Source organism: Neoarius graeffei, chromosome 7, assembly GCF_027579695.1.
Source record: "Neoarius graeffei isolate fNeoGra1 chromosome 7, fNeoGra1.pri, whole genome shotgun sequence".
Taxonomy (NCBI): Eukaryota; Metazoa; Chordata; class Actinopteri; order Siluriformes; family Ariidae; genus Neoarius; species Neoarius graeffei.
In genome coordinates, this window is record NC_083575.1 from 78,513,569 (window position 1) to 78,530,543 (window position 16,975).

A 16,975-nucleotide genomic window follows, 5' to 3' on the forward strand; every position below is an offset into this window, starting at 1 on the left:
TTTCATGCAAGATGGAAAGAACAACTCTCTATTCAGACTGAGCCACCGATCCATGCCATATTATTGAAAACCCATGGATCAAAGCCCAATTAAATATCTGGAATACATTAAGGAAGAATACAAATTGGGCATTATCTCTAGAATTTACAAAGTCCTATTGACAAAAAAGAATACATCAAAGAAAAGTGGGAGAGAGAAAGAGAATAACCTTACAATATCAAACGAGGTGTGGCTGAACACGTGTGAAACCCAGGGGTAATGTTCAAACTCTCATGTGTGGAGGGAGTTTCGATGGAAGTGTTTTAGCGAAGCTCCTGCAAGCAGAGCTCCATAGGCATAGAGTGTGGATGCATAAAGAAACCCATCGAAAAATGTAATTTTATTTAATCTCCTCTTCTCTAACCTCTTCTGGACTTACCTGTCACTCTCTCCATTATCCTTTTATGTAAACACTTAATCTCTCCCAAACTGTATGAAGTTCATTAATCCTGAAAATGTATGGAATGCAGAAGAGATGATATTATTGGTTTGATGAATGTATGCATTACAATCTGCAGTCCCAAAAAAAAAAAAAAACCTGCCAGTCACTCGCTACTGCGGAAGTTTTACATCTCCACTGTCCCTTTTCCAGTTTTTGGATGTCCGTTGGTATGCTTTTCTTTTGTAAATATGCAGGAAAAATATATCATGAAGTTTTGTAGCCTTTTGGGTGTTCAGCACATCTTTAGTTTCAGTTTATTTATTGCTTAAACTGAGCACTGAATTAACCCCATCTTCTCTCTCTCTCGGCCGACAAAGAAATGATTGTGCGCATAGGCAACAGAAGTTGTGTCACTGGATATTTGCATGAGCTCCAATGTGTGACGTAATGTTGTCTTGACAACGTGCAATATTATGACAATATTGCATGCTCATTTTCCATTGGGGAGAGTGGCGTAATACAGGGAGGATAAGCGATATGATAACAATATTGCATGCCATCAGTGAACCCACCAGAAGGGAACAGAATACAGTGGTGCTTGAAAGTTTGTGAACCCTTTAGAATTTTCTGTATTTCTGCATAAATATAACTTAAAACGTCATCAGATTTTCACACAAGTCCTAAAAGTAGATAAAGAGAACCCAGTTAAACAAATGAGACAAAAATATTATACTTGGTCATTTATTTATTGAGGAAAATGATCCAATATTACATATCTGTGAGTGGCAAAAATATGTGAACCTCTAGGATTAGCAGTTAATTTGAAGGTGAAATTAGAGTCAGGTGTTTTCAATCAATGGGATGACAATCAGGTGTGAGTGGGCACCCTGTTTTATTTAAAGAACAGGGATCTATCAAAGTTTGATCTTCACAACACATGTTTGTGGAAGTGTATCATGGCACGAACAAAGGAGATTTCTGAGGACCTCCGAAAAAGCGTTGTTAATGCTCATCAGGCTGGAAAAGGTTACAAAACCATCTCTAAAGACTTTGGACTCCACCAATCCACAATCAGACAGATTGTGTACAAATGGAGGAAATTCAAGACCATTGTTACCCTCCCCAGGAGTGGTCGACCAACAAAGATCACTCCAAGAGCAAGGCGTGTAATAGTCGGTGAGGTCACAAAGGACCCCAGGGTAACTTCTAAGCAACTGAAGGCTTCTCTCACATTGGTTAATGTTCATGAGTCCACCATCAGGAGAACACTGAACAACAATGGTGTGCATGGCAGGGTTGCAAGAAGAAAGCCACTGCTCTCCAAAAAGAACATTGCTGCTCGTCTGCAGTTTGCTAAAGATCACATGGACAAGCCAGAATGCTATTGGAAAAATGTTTTGTGGACAGATGAGACCAAAATAGAACTTTTTGGTTTAAATGAGAAGCATTATGTTTGGAGAAAGGAAAACACTGCATTCCAGCAGAAGAACCTTATCCCATCTGTGAAACGTGGTGGTGGTAGTACGGTATCATGGTTTGGGCCTGTTTTGCTGCATCTGGGCCAGGACAGCTTGCCATCATTGATGAAACAATGAATTCTGAATTATACCAGCAAATTCTAAAGGAAAATGTCAGGACATCTGCCCATGAACTGAATCTCAAGAGAAGGTGGGTCATGCAGCAAGACAACGACCCTAAGCACACAAGTCGTTCTACCAAAGAATGGTTAAAGAAGAATAAAGTTAATGTTTTGGAATGGCCAAGTCAAAGTCCTGACCTTAATCCAATCAAAATGTTATGGAAGGACCTGAAGCGAGCAGTTCATGTGAGGAAACCCACCAACATCCCAGAGTTGAAACTGTTCTGTACGGAGGAATGGGCTAAAATTCCTCCAAGCTGGTGTGCAGGACTGATCAACAGTTAGCGGAAACGTTTAGTTGCAGTTATTGCTGCACAAGGGGGTCACACCAGATACTGAAAGCAAAGGTTCACATACTTTTGCCACTCACAGATATGTAATATTGGATCATTTTCCTCAATAAATAAATGACCAAGTATAATATTTTTGTCTCATTTGTTTAACTGGGTTCTCTTTATCTACTTTTAGGACTTGTGTGAAAATCTGATGTTTTAGGTCATATTTATGCAGAAACATAGAAAATTCTAAAGGGTTCACAAACTTTCAAGCACCATTGTACATGTTTTATTCCATGGAAAAAGTGGCCCGTATGTATAATAATATTTATTATTGCAGGGTTTCCAGAACTTTTGAGGTAAATTTCCATAAATGGACATTATGAATTTTCTAACACCTCCAACTTTATTAAAATTCCTGATTTATAATTTTGGATGACTAACATTGAAACATTAAATGATGTCTATAACATACACGTACTGCGAGTTAAACTAAAAAGAACTATCCTTAACGCTGACTGAGCAGTCAAGTTGAAACGTGCATTTCTTGACAACGCTGCACATCTCGTCCATCCAGCTCTGAACGGCACATAAAGAATAAAACACAACAGGTGTGTTGATAAAGGAAAATAATCCATGTGTGATGGTGTGCTACAGCATGATGTGAAGCACATTCACATGACTGTGTGCAGAAGCAGCAATGCGAGTGCCATTATTCACACACACATGCATATCTTGTGCACATCTGGAGGACAAAAGAGCTACATCCATTGTACTTGGAGCATGAGAGTGAAAATATCTCAGTCCGTCATGTTCCCAAGTCGAAATGTAAAATGTTTATTGAATTCAGGCATAATGACTCTGTTTCACTTTAAAACTTTCCACCATGTCATGAGATGCAGCTCACATTGAGAACTCGGACCTTCCAAACAGTCCATCCAAAAATATTTACAGACCTTGAAAATCCAGAAGTTTACATAAAACAGAGCTTTTGATAAGTTTGAAGGCAGGATGAGAGGTTTTTAAAATAAGTAACAGGAAAATCCAATAGTTTTAGGACTCAGTAATAGTCTAGAATAGTGAAGAATGCGATTTGAGACATCACTAGTTCAGTTACTGAAGGTGCTGTAGATGGAGGGGAAATGGGTCGGTTTCTTTTGTTGAATTCCTAGAACTAGAATGATGTGTCAGGATAGTTAAAACACACACACACACACACACACACACACACACACACACACACACACACACACACTCTTGATTGAATGCATCCTCTTGACTGAGGAGTTCCTTCAGCACTGTGATGGTTACTTCAACACCAGGAGTGAATCCAACATTTTAAAAGTAACCTCAATACTGGAGGTGTTCATGCTAATAGAGATGCTCGAGATCTTTTGGTATGGTGTGTGTGTGTAGCACTACATAGGGTGGAAAAACCACTATTTCATACCCTATGAAGTGCACTTTTAGTGGAAATTGAAATTCAACCATGACAAGATTGCATAACCTCTGTTTGTTGGCTTAGTTGTTGCTTGGCAACAGTCCTTGTTCAACCCCCATGTTTTTTAATTGGACAGGAATAATGACGGATATCTTCAACAGCCAATAGGACTTCATCATTTCTAAACTACCTTATTTACACGATTAATTATACAGCCTCTGTTGCCAAGATAAATCATTTTTTTAAATATAACATTTTATTGAAAAACTTTGAATGTACAAAACTAATTTGGCAACATGATCATGTTATCCTATTAAATGATCATCCTATTTTATATAAATTATTATTATTATTACTACTACAGTAGTATTTGTATGGTGGTGTAGTGGTTAGCACTGTTGCGTTACAGCAAGAAGGTTCTGGGTTCAAGCCCAGTGGCCGACAGGGGCCTTTCTGTGTGGAGTTTGCATGTTATCCCCATGTCTGTGTGGGTTTCCTCCGGGTGCTCCGGTTTCCCCCACAGTCCAAAGACATGCAGGTTAGGCTAACTGGCTAAATTGTCCATAGGTGTGAATGTGTGTGAGTGTGGGGTTGGTTTCCAAGCCCAGAAACTGGAGGGGTTTGGCAGGAAGGGCTCTAATTAATATGACCTGTGGATCAATAGGGACCACATGGACCTCAAGCTGGCAACAGTGCTGGACAAGGGAGAAGAAGAAGGAGAGGTGCTCTTAGAAGAAAACAATAAGCTCCAGGGTTTTGTGTGTTATATTGTGTTCTTTACATAAAACCAGTCTGTTTAATTCTAAGAGTTGAATGTTTGAGAGGATAAATAAACCACGAGAGGTTTTCACACATTTAAAACACAGGTTTAATGTACAATTACAAGAAGTGCACGAGTGCAGAAAGGTTTCCGCTCACTAGGTGGCGCTGAGCACTGGGCTCGAGATCAAATCTGGAGAGCTCACAGGCTCGTCAGTTGAAGCCATCTGGCCGCCATGTTACCACTCTCATCGCGTGGATTTGGCTCGGATAGGACAGAAGCAAAATACACGCGATGGGAGTGGTAACATGGCGGCCACCTGGCTTCACTCGTCTCCACAGCGGGGAACAGGCACTGAGCTCTCCAGATTTTATATCGAGCTCAATGCCCTGAACATGTTCATGGACTCTCTCTGCAGATCATGTAGTTTCTACACTATACGGTTGCATTTTGCTACAGAACACGAAACAACTGTGTTAAATGCATAAAAGATGCTCACATACATCCAGCAGGTGGCCAGCCTCTTTTTTTTTTTTTAAATGAAGAATAGCCAAAGCGAGACAATATAGCTTTCATGTACTCGAGTAAAAGTTGGCCATTTGGACCCCCGTTCTTGTAATCAAGTATTTTTGATGGATCTTTATCTATTTTTTGTGAATTTGAGAGAAGGTGGAAGGGCTGTAGGGAAAGTGGTGGCTGAGCAGACCTTTCCTATCCGGCTAACTGACTGCAGTAACATCAATCTGACAAAAACCAGCATGGGGAGAAGAGAAACCCAAGAACATGAATTCACACTGTTATTATTCAAAATCAGTTCATCTTGACATTCACCGAGATATGTAGGTCATGATTAAACCATGAAGACACCAATGTGAAAAATGTTTTAGGGCATTTAGACAGCTTGAAAAGGTTGCTGGTACAATGTGAGGGGAGTTGAGTGAATGAACAGCACTTTCCCCTCCCTCTGTATCATGGCTAAAGTGCCCTTGAGCAAGGCACCTAACCACCAACTGCTCCCTGGGCGCTGCAGCATAGCTGCCCACTGCTCTGGGCGTACGTGTGTGCGCGCTCATTGTTCACTTGTGTGTACATGCGTGTGTTCCCTGCTTCACATGGGTTAAATACAGAGGAGGAGTTTCACTGGGTTTGAGTGTACATGTGACATAAAAAGGCTTCTAAAACATTGACTGTAGGAGGGGTCAGGTGCCATGGTAACTGGAATATGGAAGGTTTTGAACGTAAACAATGGAATACAAAATGGTACAATTTTAAAACATTACAGAATGGGACCAGGTATAAAAAGGCAACACTGGCAATCACTCAACACAAACTGTCCTCACAAACACCGTGTCTGACCAGCTACAGTTAACATCCAGCGAGCAACTTTATTTCAGAGATTATTTCACATTTAACTGCAAATACTTCCCATTTCACAGCATCTTCTTCGGAGAATGGTAAGTTTTCACCACATCCCTGTTCTGACTATGCTGATTATCTGAATATGACTTAATTTGTAACTTTGATGGTCAGGATTAATCTTATGGAACCCTGACTAGTTTTTACATTTATATTATGGCGTTTTTCCCTTATCCAGAGAAACTTCCATTTATCTCATTAATACAACAGAGCAGTTCAGGGTTAAGGGTCTTGCTCAAAGCCCCAGTCCTGGCAGCTTGGCGTTTAAACTTGTGGTCTTTTGATCAGCAGTGTAACATCTTAACCACTGAGTTATTTTATAGTTTAATAAGCATTAAATCATTGGACACAATTATTTAATACTGAACCATTAGTCACAGTACAATAAGTAATATATCCAGACCTGTTTATTCAGAGAAATGTAATTATTCCATCAGTAGGCCTCAGGATGGACATGTTCATTTCTTTTTGTATTTTCTTACTGAAATAATTTGTTTCTCTAAAACCCAACTCTGTTTCTTTCTTCAGTTTCAGACTCAGGCAAACGTCTACCCCTCGATCTACCCCATCCCTCAACCCCACTTCTACCCCTCATCCTACCCCATCCCTCAACCCCACTTCTACCCCTCATCCTACCCTGTCCCACCCTACTTCTACCCCCAACCCTCAGTGATGGAGGTAGAACCCAACTCTTGGATGCCATATGTTCAGGTAAAACACTGTTCCTATTGCAGTCAAAGAGCTATGAATCATTTGGTTGTGTTATACTGTATAAACATCTCTTTATTTCTTCAGTAATTAATACTGAAAACTATAATAGAAAATATTGTCTTTTGCAGTCTTTCACATTTTCCCTGAAAAGTACTTCTAATTTTTATCATAAATCATACTATGATTATCATACTATGATTTAATCATAAAATGACTTATCATTTTATCATACATCATTACTCTCCTGTTCATCAGCAGTATCCAGTGACCACACCTGCTGGATGGTTGGGTGGACCTGATGGTGGCTACATGTATGGTAAGTGTCTTTTAACTGTTTTATTTTCTCCATATTCTTTTGCACAGAGGTGGCACAATGGTGTAGTGGGTAGCGATGCTGCCTCACGGCTCTTTGGTTCGATCCTGAGCTCAGATTACTGTCCGTGTGAAGTTTCACATGTTCTCCCAGTGTCCACGGGCTGCCTCTGGGTTCTCACTTTTCTCCATATTAAATTGAGATTTTATCTCCTTCTTGTGTGGCTTTTTGTTCAGATGAACATGTGACACTTGTAATCATGTCACCACCTATGATGGAGCCTGAGCTTCGACTGGCAGTGACAAGGGGTGACATTATGGAGACAGAGAAGGCCATGCTGTACCCACCCCAGACTACAGCTCTCACCTGGGGTGACATTACAGAGGCAGAGGAGGCCATGCTGTACCCAACCCTTGCTACAACTCACACGGGTGGTGACTTTATGGAGACAGAGGAAGCCGAGCTGTACCCACCACTCACTACAACTCGCACCTGTGGTGACATTACGGTGGCAGAGGAGGCCGAGCTGTACCCACCCCTCACTGCAACTCACACCTGTGGTGACGTTACGAAGGCAGAGGAGGCCGAGCTGTACTCACCCCTCACTACAACTCACACCTGTGGTGACATTACGGCGGCAGAGGACGCCGAGCTGTACCCACCCCTCACTGCAACTCTCACCTGTGGTGACGTTATGAAGGCAGAGGTGGCCGAGCTGTACCCACCCCTCACTGCAACTCACACCTGTGGTGACGTTACAGAGGCAGAGGACGCCGAGCTGTACCCACCCCTCACTGCAACTCTCACCTTTGGTGACTTTACAAAGGCAGAGGAGGCAGAGCTGTACCCACCCCTCACTACAAGTCACACCTGTCGTGATGTTACGGAGGCAGAGGAAGCCGAGCGGTACTCACCCTTCACTACAACTCTCAACTCTGGTGGCATTACGGAAGCAGAGGAGGCCGAGCTGTACCCACTCCAGACTAAAACGCTCACCTTTGGTGACTTTACGGAGGCAGAATTGGCCGAGCTGTACTCACCCCAGTCTAAAGCTCTCACCTTTGGTGACTTTATGGAGGCAGAGGAGGCCGAGCTGTACTCACCCTTCACTACAATTCACACCTGTGGTGGCATTACAGAAGCAGAGGAGGCCGAGCTGTACCCACTCCAGACTAAAACGCTCACCTTCGGTGACTTTACGGAGGCAAAAGAGGCCAAGCTGTACACACCCCAAACAAAACCCCTCACCTTTGGTGACTTTACGGAGGCAGAATTGGCCGAGCTGTACTCACCCCAGTCTAAAGTTCTCACCTTTGGTGACGTTATGGAGGCAGAGGAGGCCGAGCTGTACCCACCCCTCACTACAATTCACACCTGTGGTGGCGTTACGGAGGCAGAGGAGGCCGAGCTGTACTCACCCTTCACTACAACTCACACCTGTGGTAACATTACAGAGGCAGAGGACGCCAAGCTGTATCCACCCCTCACTACAAGTCACACGTGTCGTGACGTTATGAAGGCAGAGGAGGCCGAGCTGTACTCACCCCAGACTAAAACTCTCACCTGTCAAGAACAGACTGAGGAGGGCGAAGAGCAGAAGGAGAATGTTAAGAAGAAAAGGGAGCAGAAGGACGAGAGGCACCACACCAAGAACAGCAAGGTACAGCAGTAAAGTCATTTAAGCTTAAGTTTATGTTCATGCTTTTAGACAAGGTCTTGCACAGCTGTGTTGTGCTGTCTCACATTTTCAGCTTTTTGACTGGCTTAATTAACACACTGGATGTTGACTTTGCCCTTTGACTTTACTCACTCTATTACATCAAAACCAGTGAGCACTCGTAGCACAAGCAGACAAGTGTGCAGTGGGGTTTTTATTTCATATACTCCATTTTGTATAGCTCCTGCCTGAAATTACCTTTAACAAAAAAGACATGTATGGACTATGGGGAGATGCATTACCAGTACCCTGATATGAACATAACATCGCTGTTCTTATTAGAGTTTAGTGCGAGTGTAATGCTCATTCTTTGCTTTCTGCATTTCCTCGCTGTCCTCTACAGGTGATGGAGAATGACCGCTCGAGACACTTCGGCTATGTGACCCATTCGTCCTACTCAGAAGCTTTAACGGCACCAAAAGGAACAGACAGCAAAATGGTGGGCAGGAAACCAGCATTTGTAACTCTGTACAACAGCAGGGAGGAACAGAAACCACACCTCACTCGACCAGGACAGAGGAACCGCCCTACCAAGCCCCAGCAGAGTCAGTGGAAGAAAGCACGGAGGGTCCTGGTCTTCCCTCTGTCACACCAATTCACCACATAAAAATTAATAAATAAACCATTTTAAAATGCTACACAAATGTCTGCATCTTTATCATAGTCAATAAATGTTGGTGTAAACGACTCACACAGCAGCAGCAGTAAAGGTTCTGTGCTCGAAATCTGGTTTAATAATCAGCTATAAAATTCCACCTCAATAAAAATTAGACCAAACACCATTAAAACTTTAATTATTGACATAGATCAATGATAACCGAGTGTTGTTTGTTTAGTAAATACAGAACATGTGTGTAAGAGTAAACAGCTCAGAAAACACCGCAGACTCAGGGTAAGAACACACATGAGATTTTCTTTGCTGGTGTGCTCATTCCCTTTGAGACAGTCAGTGTGCAGTAACGTAACATTTCCATCATTACGTTTTTGAAGGTTTGTATTTAAAAAAGGGTGACGTACTGCGTCAACTGTCTCCCGTCTGACTCATATCTTAACTCGCTCAGACTCCTGAGCTCTTACCTGCTCTGTATACAGAGTTTCTGTGCGTGTTCTCCCCAGTGTTTGTGTGGGTTTCTTCCAGTTTTCTCCCAAAAACATGCCAGTAGGTGAACTGGCTACACTAAAGTATCCTCCCTATGTGTGAATGAGTACTGCATGTGCATGAGTGTGTGCATGGTGCCCAGAGATGCACTAGTGTCCCATCCAGACTCTAGATGACCCTCACCAGGGTAAAGTAACTACTGAAGATAAAGGAATGAAAGCACTGCATTACATAAAAACATGTAGAAAAAAGTATCCATGGATTTAGACAGGACTTTCCTGCATTATTCTTCTTTTGGCTGCTCCCGATTACGGGTCGCCACAGCAGATCTTTCATCTCCATTGCTCCCTGTCTTCTGCATCCTTCTTTACCACACTTACCACTTTCATGTCCTCTCTCACCACATCCATGTATCTCCTCTTTAGCCTTCCTCCTTTTGGTGGGCCTGGCAGCTCCATTCTCAACATTCTCCTTCCAACATGCTCTGCATCTCTGCTCAGGATGTGCCCATACCATCTCAGTCTCATCTCTCTTAGCTTAATTCCCAAGCTCTCCACATGTGCTGTCCCTCTGATGTGCTCGTTCCTTATCCTGTCCAACCTTATCATTCCCATCGCAAACCTTAACATCCTCAACTCCACCACCTCCATCTCTGCCTCCTGTCTCTTTGCTAAGGGTACGGTCTCCCATCCATACATCACAGCTGTTCTCACTACTCTCATACATCTTACCTTTCACTTTTGCTGGGACTTTCCTATCACAAATGACTCCTGAAATCCTTCTCCAACTGCTCCACCCTACCTGCCTCACTATCGCAGCCCCTATTTTCCTGCACAGTTGACTCCAGGTACTTGAATTCACCAACTTTATGTTTACTCCTTGCATCTTCACTACACGCTCATCCCCATTCTCACTGATGCACATGTATTCTGTTTTGCTACTGCTCACCAGAATACATGTGCATCAATGAACACTATATATAGGACTTTCCTGTATCTAGTGTTCAAAGTGGGGTTTGTGGAACATCGATTTTTACATTTTCTTCAAAGAAATCCACCATTATGGGGCGCTAGCGAGCAGAAAATGGAGGAGGTCATGAGCTCTGCAAGAAACTTGATTTAACTTCTTATTTGGTCCCTACACCAACATTAATATACAGGAAAACCACCTACAGTACCACTAGAGTCTTCAACTGTTTTCTGCTTTATTTTTTTCATGTAAATGGTGAGTAACCTCCGTAAATACAGGTACACGGGGCAGACCACCACCAGCAAGATGGGCACTAATACAGCTAGCGCTAGCAATATGTCCGAGCAGACCAGCATGACGGACATGAATGCCGAGCTGCTGTCCTCACTCAAAACGCAAATAGCTGGTCTTTTCCAAAAAGAGCTGAAGGATGCGCTGGCTGTGGAATTTGGTGTGATTAAATTGGAACTACAAATGGTTAAAATTGCAAGGAACACCGACATGGAAACGATTAAAATGACTCTATCGGATATGGAGCGCGGACTTTCCGCTTGTTTGGACGATATAACATCTCTACAGAACACCGTACACAAGCTCGAGAAGAATGTGGAGAACCTACAGAAAAAATGCTTGGACTTGGAAGGAGGATGCAAAGATCAAACATTCATATACTGAATGTGGCGGAGGAGCCCGGCTTAAAGGGCCACCGAAGGCAATTTTTTTTTAATTATCAAAATTCTATTTCTCTCATTTTATTAAATATAGGAATTCATTTTTTATAGCTATTTTGTCACTGCTATAATAAAAGTTATGAGTGTTTGAAATATGCTATGTAATATATATATATATATATCAGTCCATATGTCAAAGCAATGGCCGAAATCGCTCACTCGTTCACTACTCCCTACTCCCTGGATAGGGAATTACTCTATAGAGGACTATATTGTGAGCTCATTGGTAAATTGAAAAAACACTTTCGGACACTACTCCATCGCGCTGGCATTTACGTCATCACTGTCGCACAATTAAAACGTGTCAAATCAGGCAGCTGGTCGGTTTTCAAAATAATAAATACATGCATGCATTTTTGTGATAAATCCATATTATACTGAGCGTTTTTCCCACATTAATAAATACAAAGTAACTGTATATTTCAGTTCTTTTTTTTTTTAAATCAAGGCTGAATACTTTCTCCTTTGCCACTTCCTTTTATTAAATCAAATTTGAGACTTTTAATTTGATTTCTTTCAGCGTGACTACAATGCATGATGGGATATATTGCTTTGGTTAGTGACCATAGTTGTACACTTTGAGTGCACTATATAGGGTGTAAATAATCCTCACTAAGGTTTCGGACAGCACTACAAAATGGCGTCCCCACCATATAGTGAGTCGGGAGTGATTTCAGACACAGGGGTTTTCAAAAGACGCACGCGCACTCTTTCGAATACTGATGTAATCAAGCTGGAAGTTTTGTTTTGATAGCAATCAGGAAAGTTTGAAAAAAGTAGGCAGTAATCATCATTTAGACTCGTTTTTGTGCAATATTCCATTTGGAAAACAGTTTTCAAAATGGCGGCACTGACACCTGGCTGACACTTCACGTTTTGAAGTCTCGCGCAAGTCTCGTGAAGATCGCGTGGATAAGTGACGCCTGCCATGGACCAAATGAACTAAATTCAACATGGCTAAAAAACGAATAGGCAGGGGCGTAGCTGGAGGGGTTCTGGGATGCCTGTGATCCCCCCCGTCGGACTATACACTGAAACGCGTATTTCCACCTGAGCGACTTTCAATAGTGACTGAAAAGATTCTGAATGGGCATTCCGGCAAGATCAACACAGACACTTGCTGTGACATGCAGCCTAGTGAGGTATTGGTGCAGACTGCTAAAAAAAAAGCTGTCATGGAGTACAATTCAGAACATTAGAGTGACACTGTGTGTTTTTGTCGAACATTGGAGCTTTGTATTCATTCTGAAGGTTTATTGTTATTAATATTAAATAAAAAGTAACTTGGATATATCATTGTTAATTATCATTCAAATTTTAGGTAAATTATTTTAATTTGCATCTTATACGGATTTTATAAGGGAAATGCGGATTTTGGAGGTTGGTTATACAGGTTTGATTGACCAAAGGTTGACATGTATGGGTTCTGGGATGCCTGTGACCCCCCCCCCCTTGTCGGACCATACACTTTTTCAATAGCCGTATAAGAATATTAGAAAAGCGCCCACTGTAATTTTTCGAACTTTTTTTTTTAAACTAGATTGTCACCTCAGCCTCATTAGGGTTTCTATAACCTTGTATGGACTTCCTGTGGTTTGGGCGTGAAAACCCAGTTCGTCAGAGTGTGTGCGGAAGAGGCGGATGTAAATGCAGATATGTTAAATAATACACAGTGCGATATGAGCATAAAGTGCGTGAAACACACACAAGAGACAAACAGTCCGAAACAGCAGGCAAAGTTGTAATCGAGGAAACAGGCCGGTGGTCAATCGAGGCGCGGACAGAATATAAGAGGCAAAACTATACAAGTTCAAGGGACGAGAAACAGGAGTCGAAAAACCAGGAGGTCAACAAGGACAGGAAACAAGGCTCAGTAAGGCACACTAGACGTGGTATAATACTTCGCATCATCCTTGCATGGGCGCAGTCCTTAAATAGGCAGGTGTTCTTCGTTAATGGCACGCGTGCCGGAGCTCGTCAGGTGCATGAGCCAAGGTGCGTAGGACTGAGACAGTTCTGCGCAAGCACAACACGATCGCACTAGAAAGCATGGTCAAGCTGCCAGTGTAGCTGCAGTCTTTTTAGTTGTGAATTACAAGTATTTCCTCTTGTGTTAATAATTCACCATGTCAAAACAAGCAAAACTTTCCTCCTTCTTTCGATGTGAAGAGAGGTAAGCAATTTATTATATATTTTTTCCATCAAAGTTGCATTTTGTGGCTTCGAAGCTAAGTTTTAGTGTGCCGTTTCTAGAACACATCATCAAGAAAAGATGGAAGAAACAGCAATAATGGAAGAGCCGGTTTTTAAGCTACCTAAAACTAGCAATGGTAATTATTTTTTGTTACATAATGTACTCAGGCTGCCAGTCAGTGTGTGACCCCTCCTTTGAAAAATCCTAACTACGCCCCTGATAGGCCGATAAGTATAATATTTAATTGCAATTAGTTGCCAAAACGAGTCATGATATAAGGTTACTAAAACTGAAAACGGAATTGAATAACACGTTAATTAGATTAGATAAAACTTTATTGATCCCTTTGGGAGGGTTCTCTCAGGGAAATTAAGAACTCAGGCAATTAAGAAATAAAGCAAGTTTAAAAATGGCTTCAGTTCTCCTTTACGCTCTCCAGTCTCTGTTTCAAAGTTGATTAGAGAGACTCTGAAAATGGATAAAGAAGTGCTGATTGACAGATCTCACCGAACTCTCCAGCCAAAGAGATCAGATGGCAAACCCCGAGCCATAATAGCAAAGCTGCACTACTATCAAGACTGCGTCGAAGTCCTCCGCCGGACCGGGGAGGCTGGTCCACTGCAGTACAACGGATCCACCATCTCCATCTTCCCTGACTATCCACAGAGTGTCGCCCGTGCGAGATCGGCGTTTAACGATGTCAGGAAACTGCTTTGAGGACGGGACGGTATCCGTTACGGAATACTTCATCCGGCCCGGCTCCGTATTACACACAACGGGACTGAGAGACAGTTTCCCGACGCGACCGAAGCTATGGCTTATGTGAAGGCAAACATCCTCTAAAGACTGTTCTGTCTCACTGTGCTGTGGAAGGGACTTAATACTCACAGCACACTTTGTGAACTGTTTTCCCCACCTTTTCTTTTTCGTTTATTTTCTCCATGACCTTCACTTGGTGAGCAAGTTTATGGTGAACGTGGAACAATGTAAGGTATGGACTGCCCTGGGGAGACTCGCGTAAACAGGATCACTTGCTGTTGCTGATAACCGCAGTTTAGAATCTAATTTGCTGTATTAGTCGTTTACACATTCAGTCACACTTAGAAAGAAGTTTATTCAAGTGTGCTTCTATTATACTTCTTTTGAACTAAAAATAAGAGTATATGCTTTCAGTTTACTTTTTATTTACTTATCAGAGATATACTTAATAAAGTTATACATATACTTGGCTTAGACTTTTTTATATACTTTTCAGTACAAGTATATTAAGCTTAAAGTTTTGATCAAGGTAAACTTTACAAAAGTGTAATAAAGTATGAAAATATTTGTGCCTTATATTTAAGTGTACTTGCCCTGTAGTTGTGCTTCAGCATTGTTGACTCTTAGGTATTTCTGTGGTTCCATATAAGATTTAATTATTATTATTTTGCTTTTTATTTGTTTTCTCCTGAGTGGGATAATTAAAATTTTTTAAATTTCTTTTTCTTTAGAGCTTGGATGTCAATTTCAGTTGTCACTGCCATGTTTTTATGCTGCGTTCATGTGCTATGGGAATTATGGTAAATACCAAACGCCGACATGGAAAGCACACATGAACGCCCCCTCTTGTGGTATTTTCCACTGGGCAACTCGTAGAAAATTTTGATACACGAGTTGCCGAGATGAGATGAACTTTAACCTTTTCAACATGGCGGCGAGCGGTACAAGACACTTGAATGTTAAGCACTGTACGCTACTAAAGTTTTTTTTTACTAGTACTAGTGGGTAGTTTGTGTCTATGCAATGTTGCGTCATTAACAAGTGTAATATAATACGTTAGAAATCCGTTTCCTTTAAAAATGTGTTGTTATGGTTTGTTTTTACCTATCCAGAGCAGACGCTATTGCTAACGATAGCTAACTAACTATTGCTAACTTGAATCTGGTCCACCATCTTTAAATTGTCAACAACAACAAAAGCATGTGAACACAACACACTGGTAAATACCACTTCCCAACTGGAAAATATCATCTTCCCATAGCACATGAATGCAGCATTATACTTTGGCATTTAATACAATGTTGCTTTAAATTTTGATTTTTAAAGAAAATGAATACATTTTTAATCCTGAGCATCTGTTATTTTGTGAATTCTTACCTTTATAATTTCATTGTAACTTAAGGTACAAAAGTTGTCTACTGGTACAGTAATTCTACCTCCTAATGATAGTGATCAGTTCCAATGTTCAAAGTCTTGTTTCAGAGACTCTGCAAGTGGAAGGAAATTAACTTTATAAAGGTGTTTAAAATAATGAGTGATCCAAATTCCTAAGTATTTAAATTTATTTTTACTTACTTTAAAGGGCAATGAACTAAACACAGTCTGTTCGGCTGTAGGGTTTATGGGCATCAGTTCACTTTTTTGTGCGTTTACTTCATAACCCGATATTTTCCCAAATGTATCTAGTAAGGAAAGTGTTCGTGGCACACTGTTTAGCCGATCGGATAGGTACATGAGCATATCATCTGCATAAAGGGATATTTTATGTTCAGAATTTCCCCTCTGTATACCTTTAATTGCAATGTTGCCATGTAGTGCAATCACTAGTGGTTTGAGCACCAAGGCAAATAAAAGTGGCGATTAAGGGCAGCCTTGTCTGGTACCGCGACCTAATGGAAAAAAGGTGGACAGATTGTGATTTGTCCGGATTGCTGCTCATGGGAAGGAGTAGAGAACCCGAATCCATGAGGTGAACTTTGCGCCAAGTCCAAATCTTTTTAGAGTACAGAAGAGATAATCCCACTCTACCCAATCAAATGCTTTCTCAGCATCGAGTGATAAAACTATTTCAGGTATATCGTCCAGAGTGTCCAGCTTCACGCCGACCACAGAGCCGGCCTGCCTGATCAGTTTGTCCAGCCTGGATGTGTCCTTCTTGGATGTGCTGCCCCCCTCGTGTCTGCGTGGGTTTCTGCGTGTGCATGTTCTCCTCGTGTCTGCGTGGGTTTCCCCCGGGTGCTCCGGTTTCCCCCACAGTCCAAAAGACATGCAGGTTAGGTTAACTGGTGACTCTAAATTGACCGTAAGTGTGAATGTGAATGTCAATGGTTGTCTGTGTCAGCCCTGTGATGACCTGGTGACTTGTCCAGGGATTGCCTGCGACCCTGTAGAACAGGATAAAGTGGCTAATGAGATGAGATGAGATGAGACTCGGATACCCATCTGGTCCAGGGGATTTCCCGTTTTGCATGGACCTGGTTGCGGCAATAAATTCGTCTTTCGAAAAGGGACTATCTAATTCTGTGGTGGT

The 16,975-nt window shown here is 41.8% G+C and overlaps 1 protein-coding gene across 1 annotated transcript; it reads left to right on the top strand.

Moving 5' to 3' along the window:
* The first annotated feature begins 4,447 nt into the window (after positions 1–4,447).
* LOC132888929 (uncharacterized) lies at positions 4,448–9,300 on the top strand. The gene is made up of 5 exons (XM_060925019.1): positions 4,448–4,498; positions 6,481–6,663; positions 6,919–6,979; positions 7,213–8,636; positions 9,037–9,300. The coding sequence occupies exons 1-5, from the start codon at positions 4,448–4,450 to the stop codon at positions 9,298–9,300; spliced, it is 1,983 nt and encodes a 660-aa protein (XP_060781002.1).
* Positions 9,301–16,975: the final 7,675 nt, after the last annotated feature.

Bases quoted from the DNA above. Each gene is read 5' to 3' on its own strand.
- LOC132888929 (XM_060925019.1), top strand. From the start codon at position 4,448: ATGGACCTCAAGCTGGCAACAGTGCTGGACAAGGGAGAAGAAGAAGGA. The intron at 6,664-6,918 runs GTAAAACACTGT...CCTGTTCATCAG, and splicing joins CTTGGATGCCATATGTTCAG to CAGTATCCAGTGACCACACC. The intron at 6,980-7,212 runs GTAAGTGTCTTT...CTTTTTGTTCAG, and splicing joins TGATGGTGGCTACATGTATG to ATGAACATGTGACACTTGTA.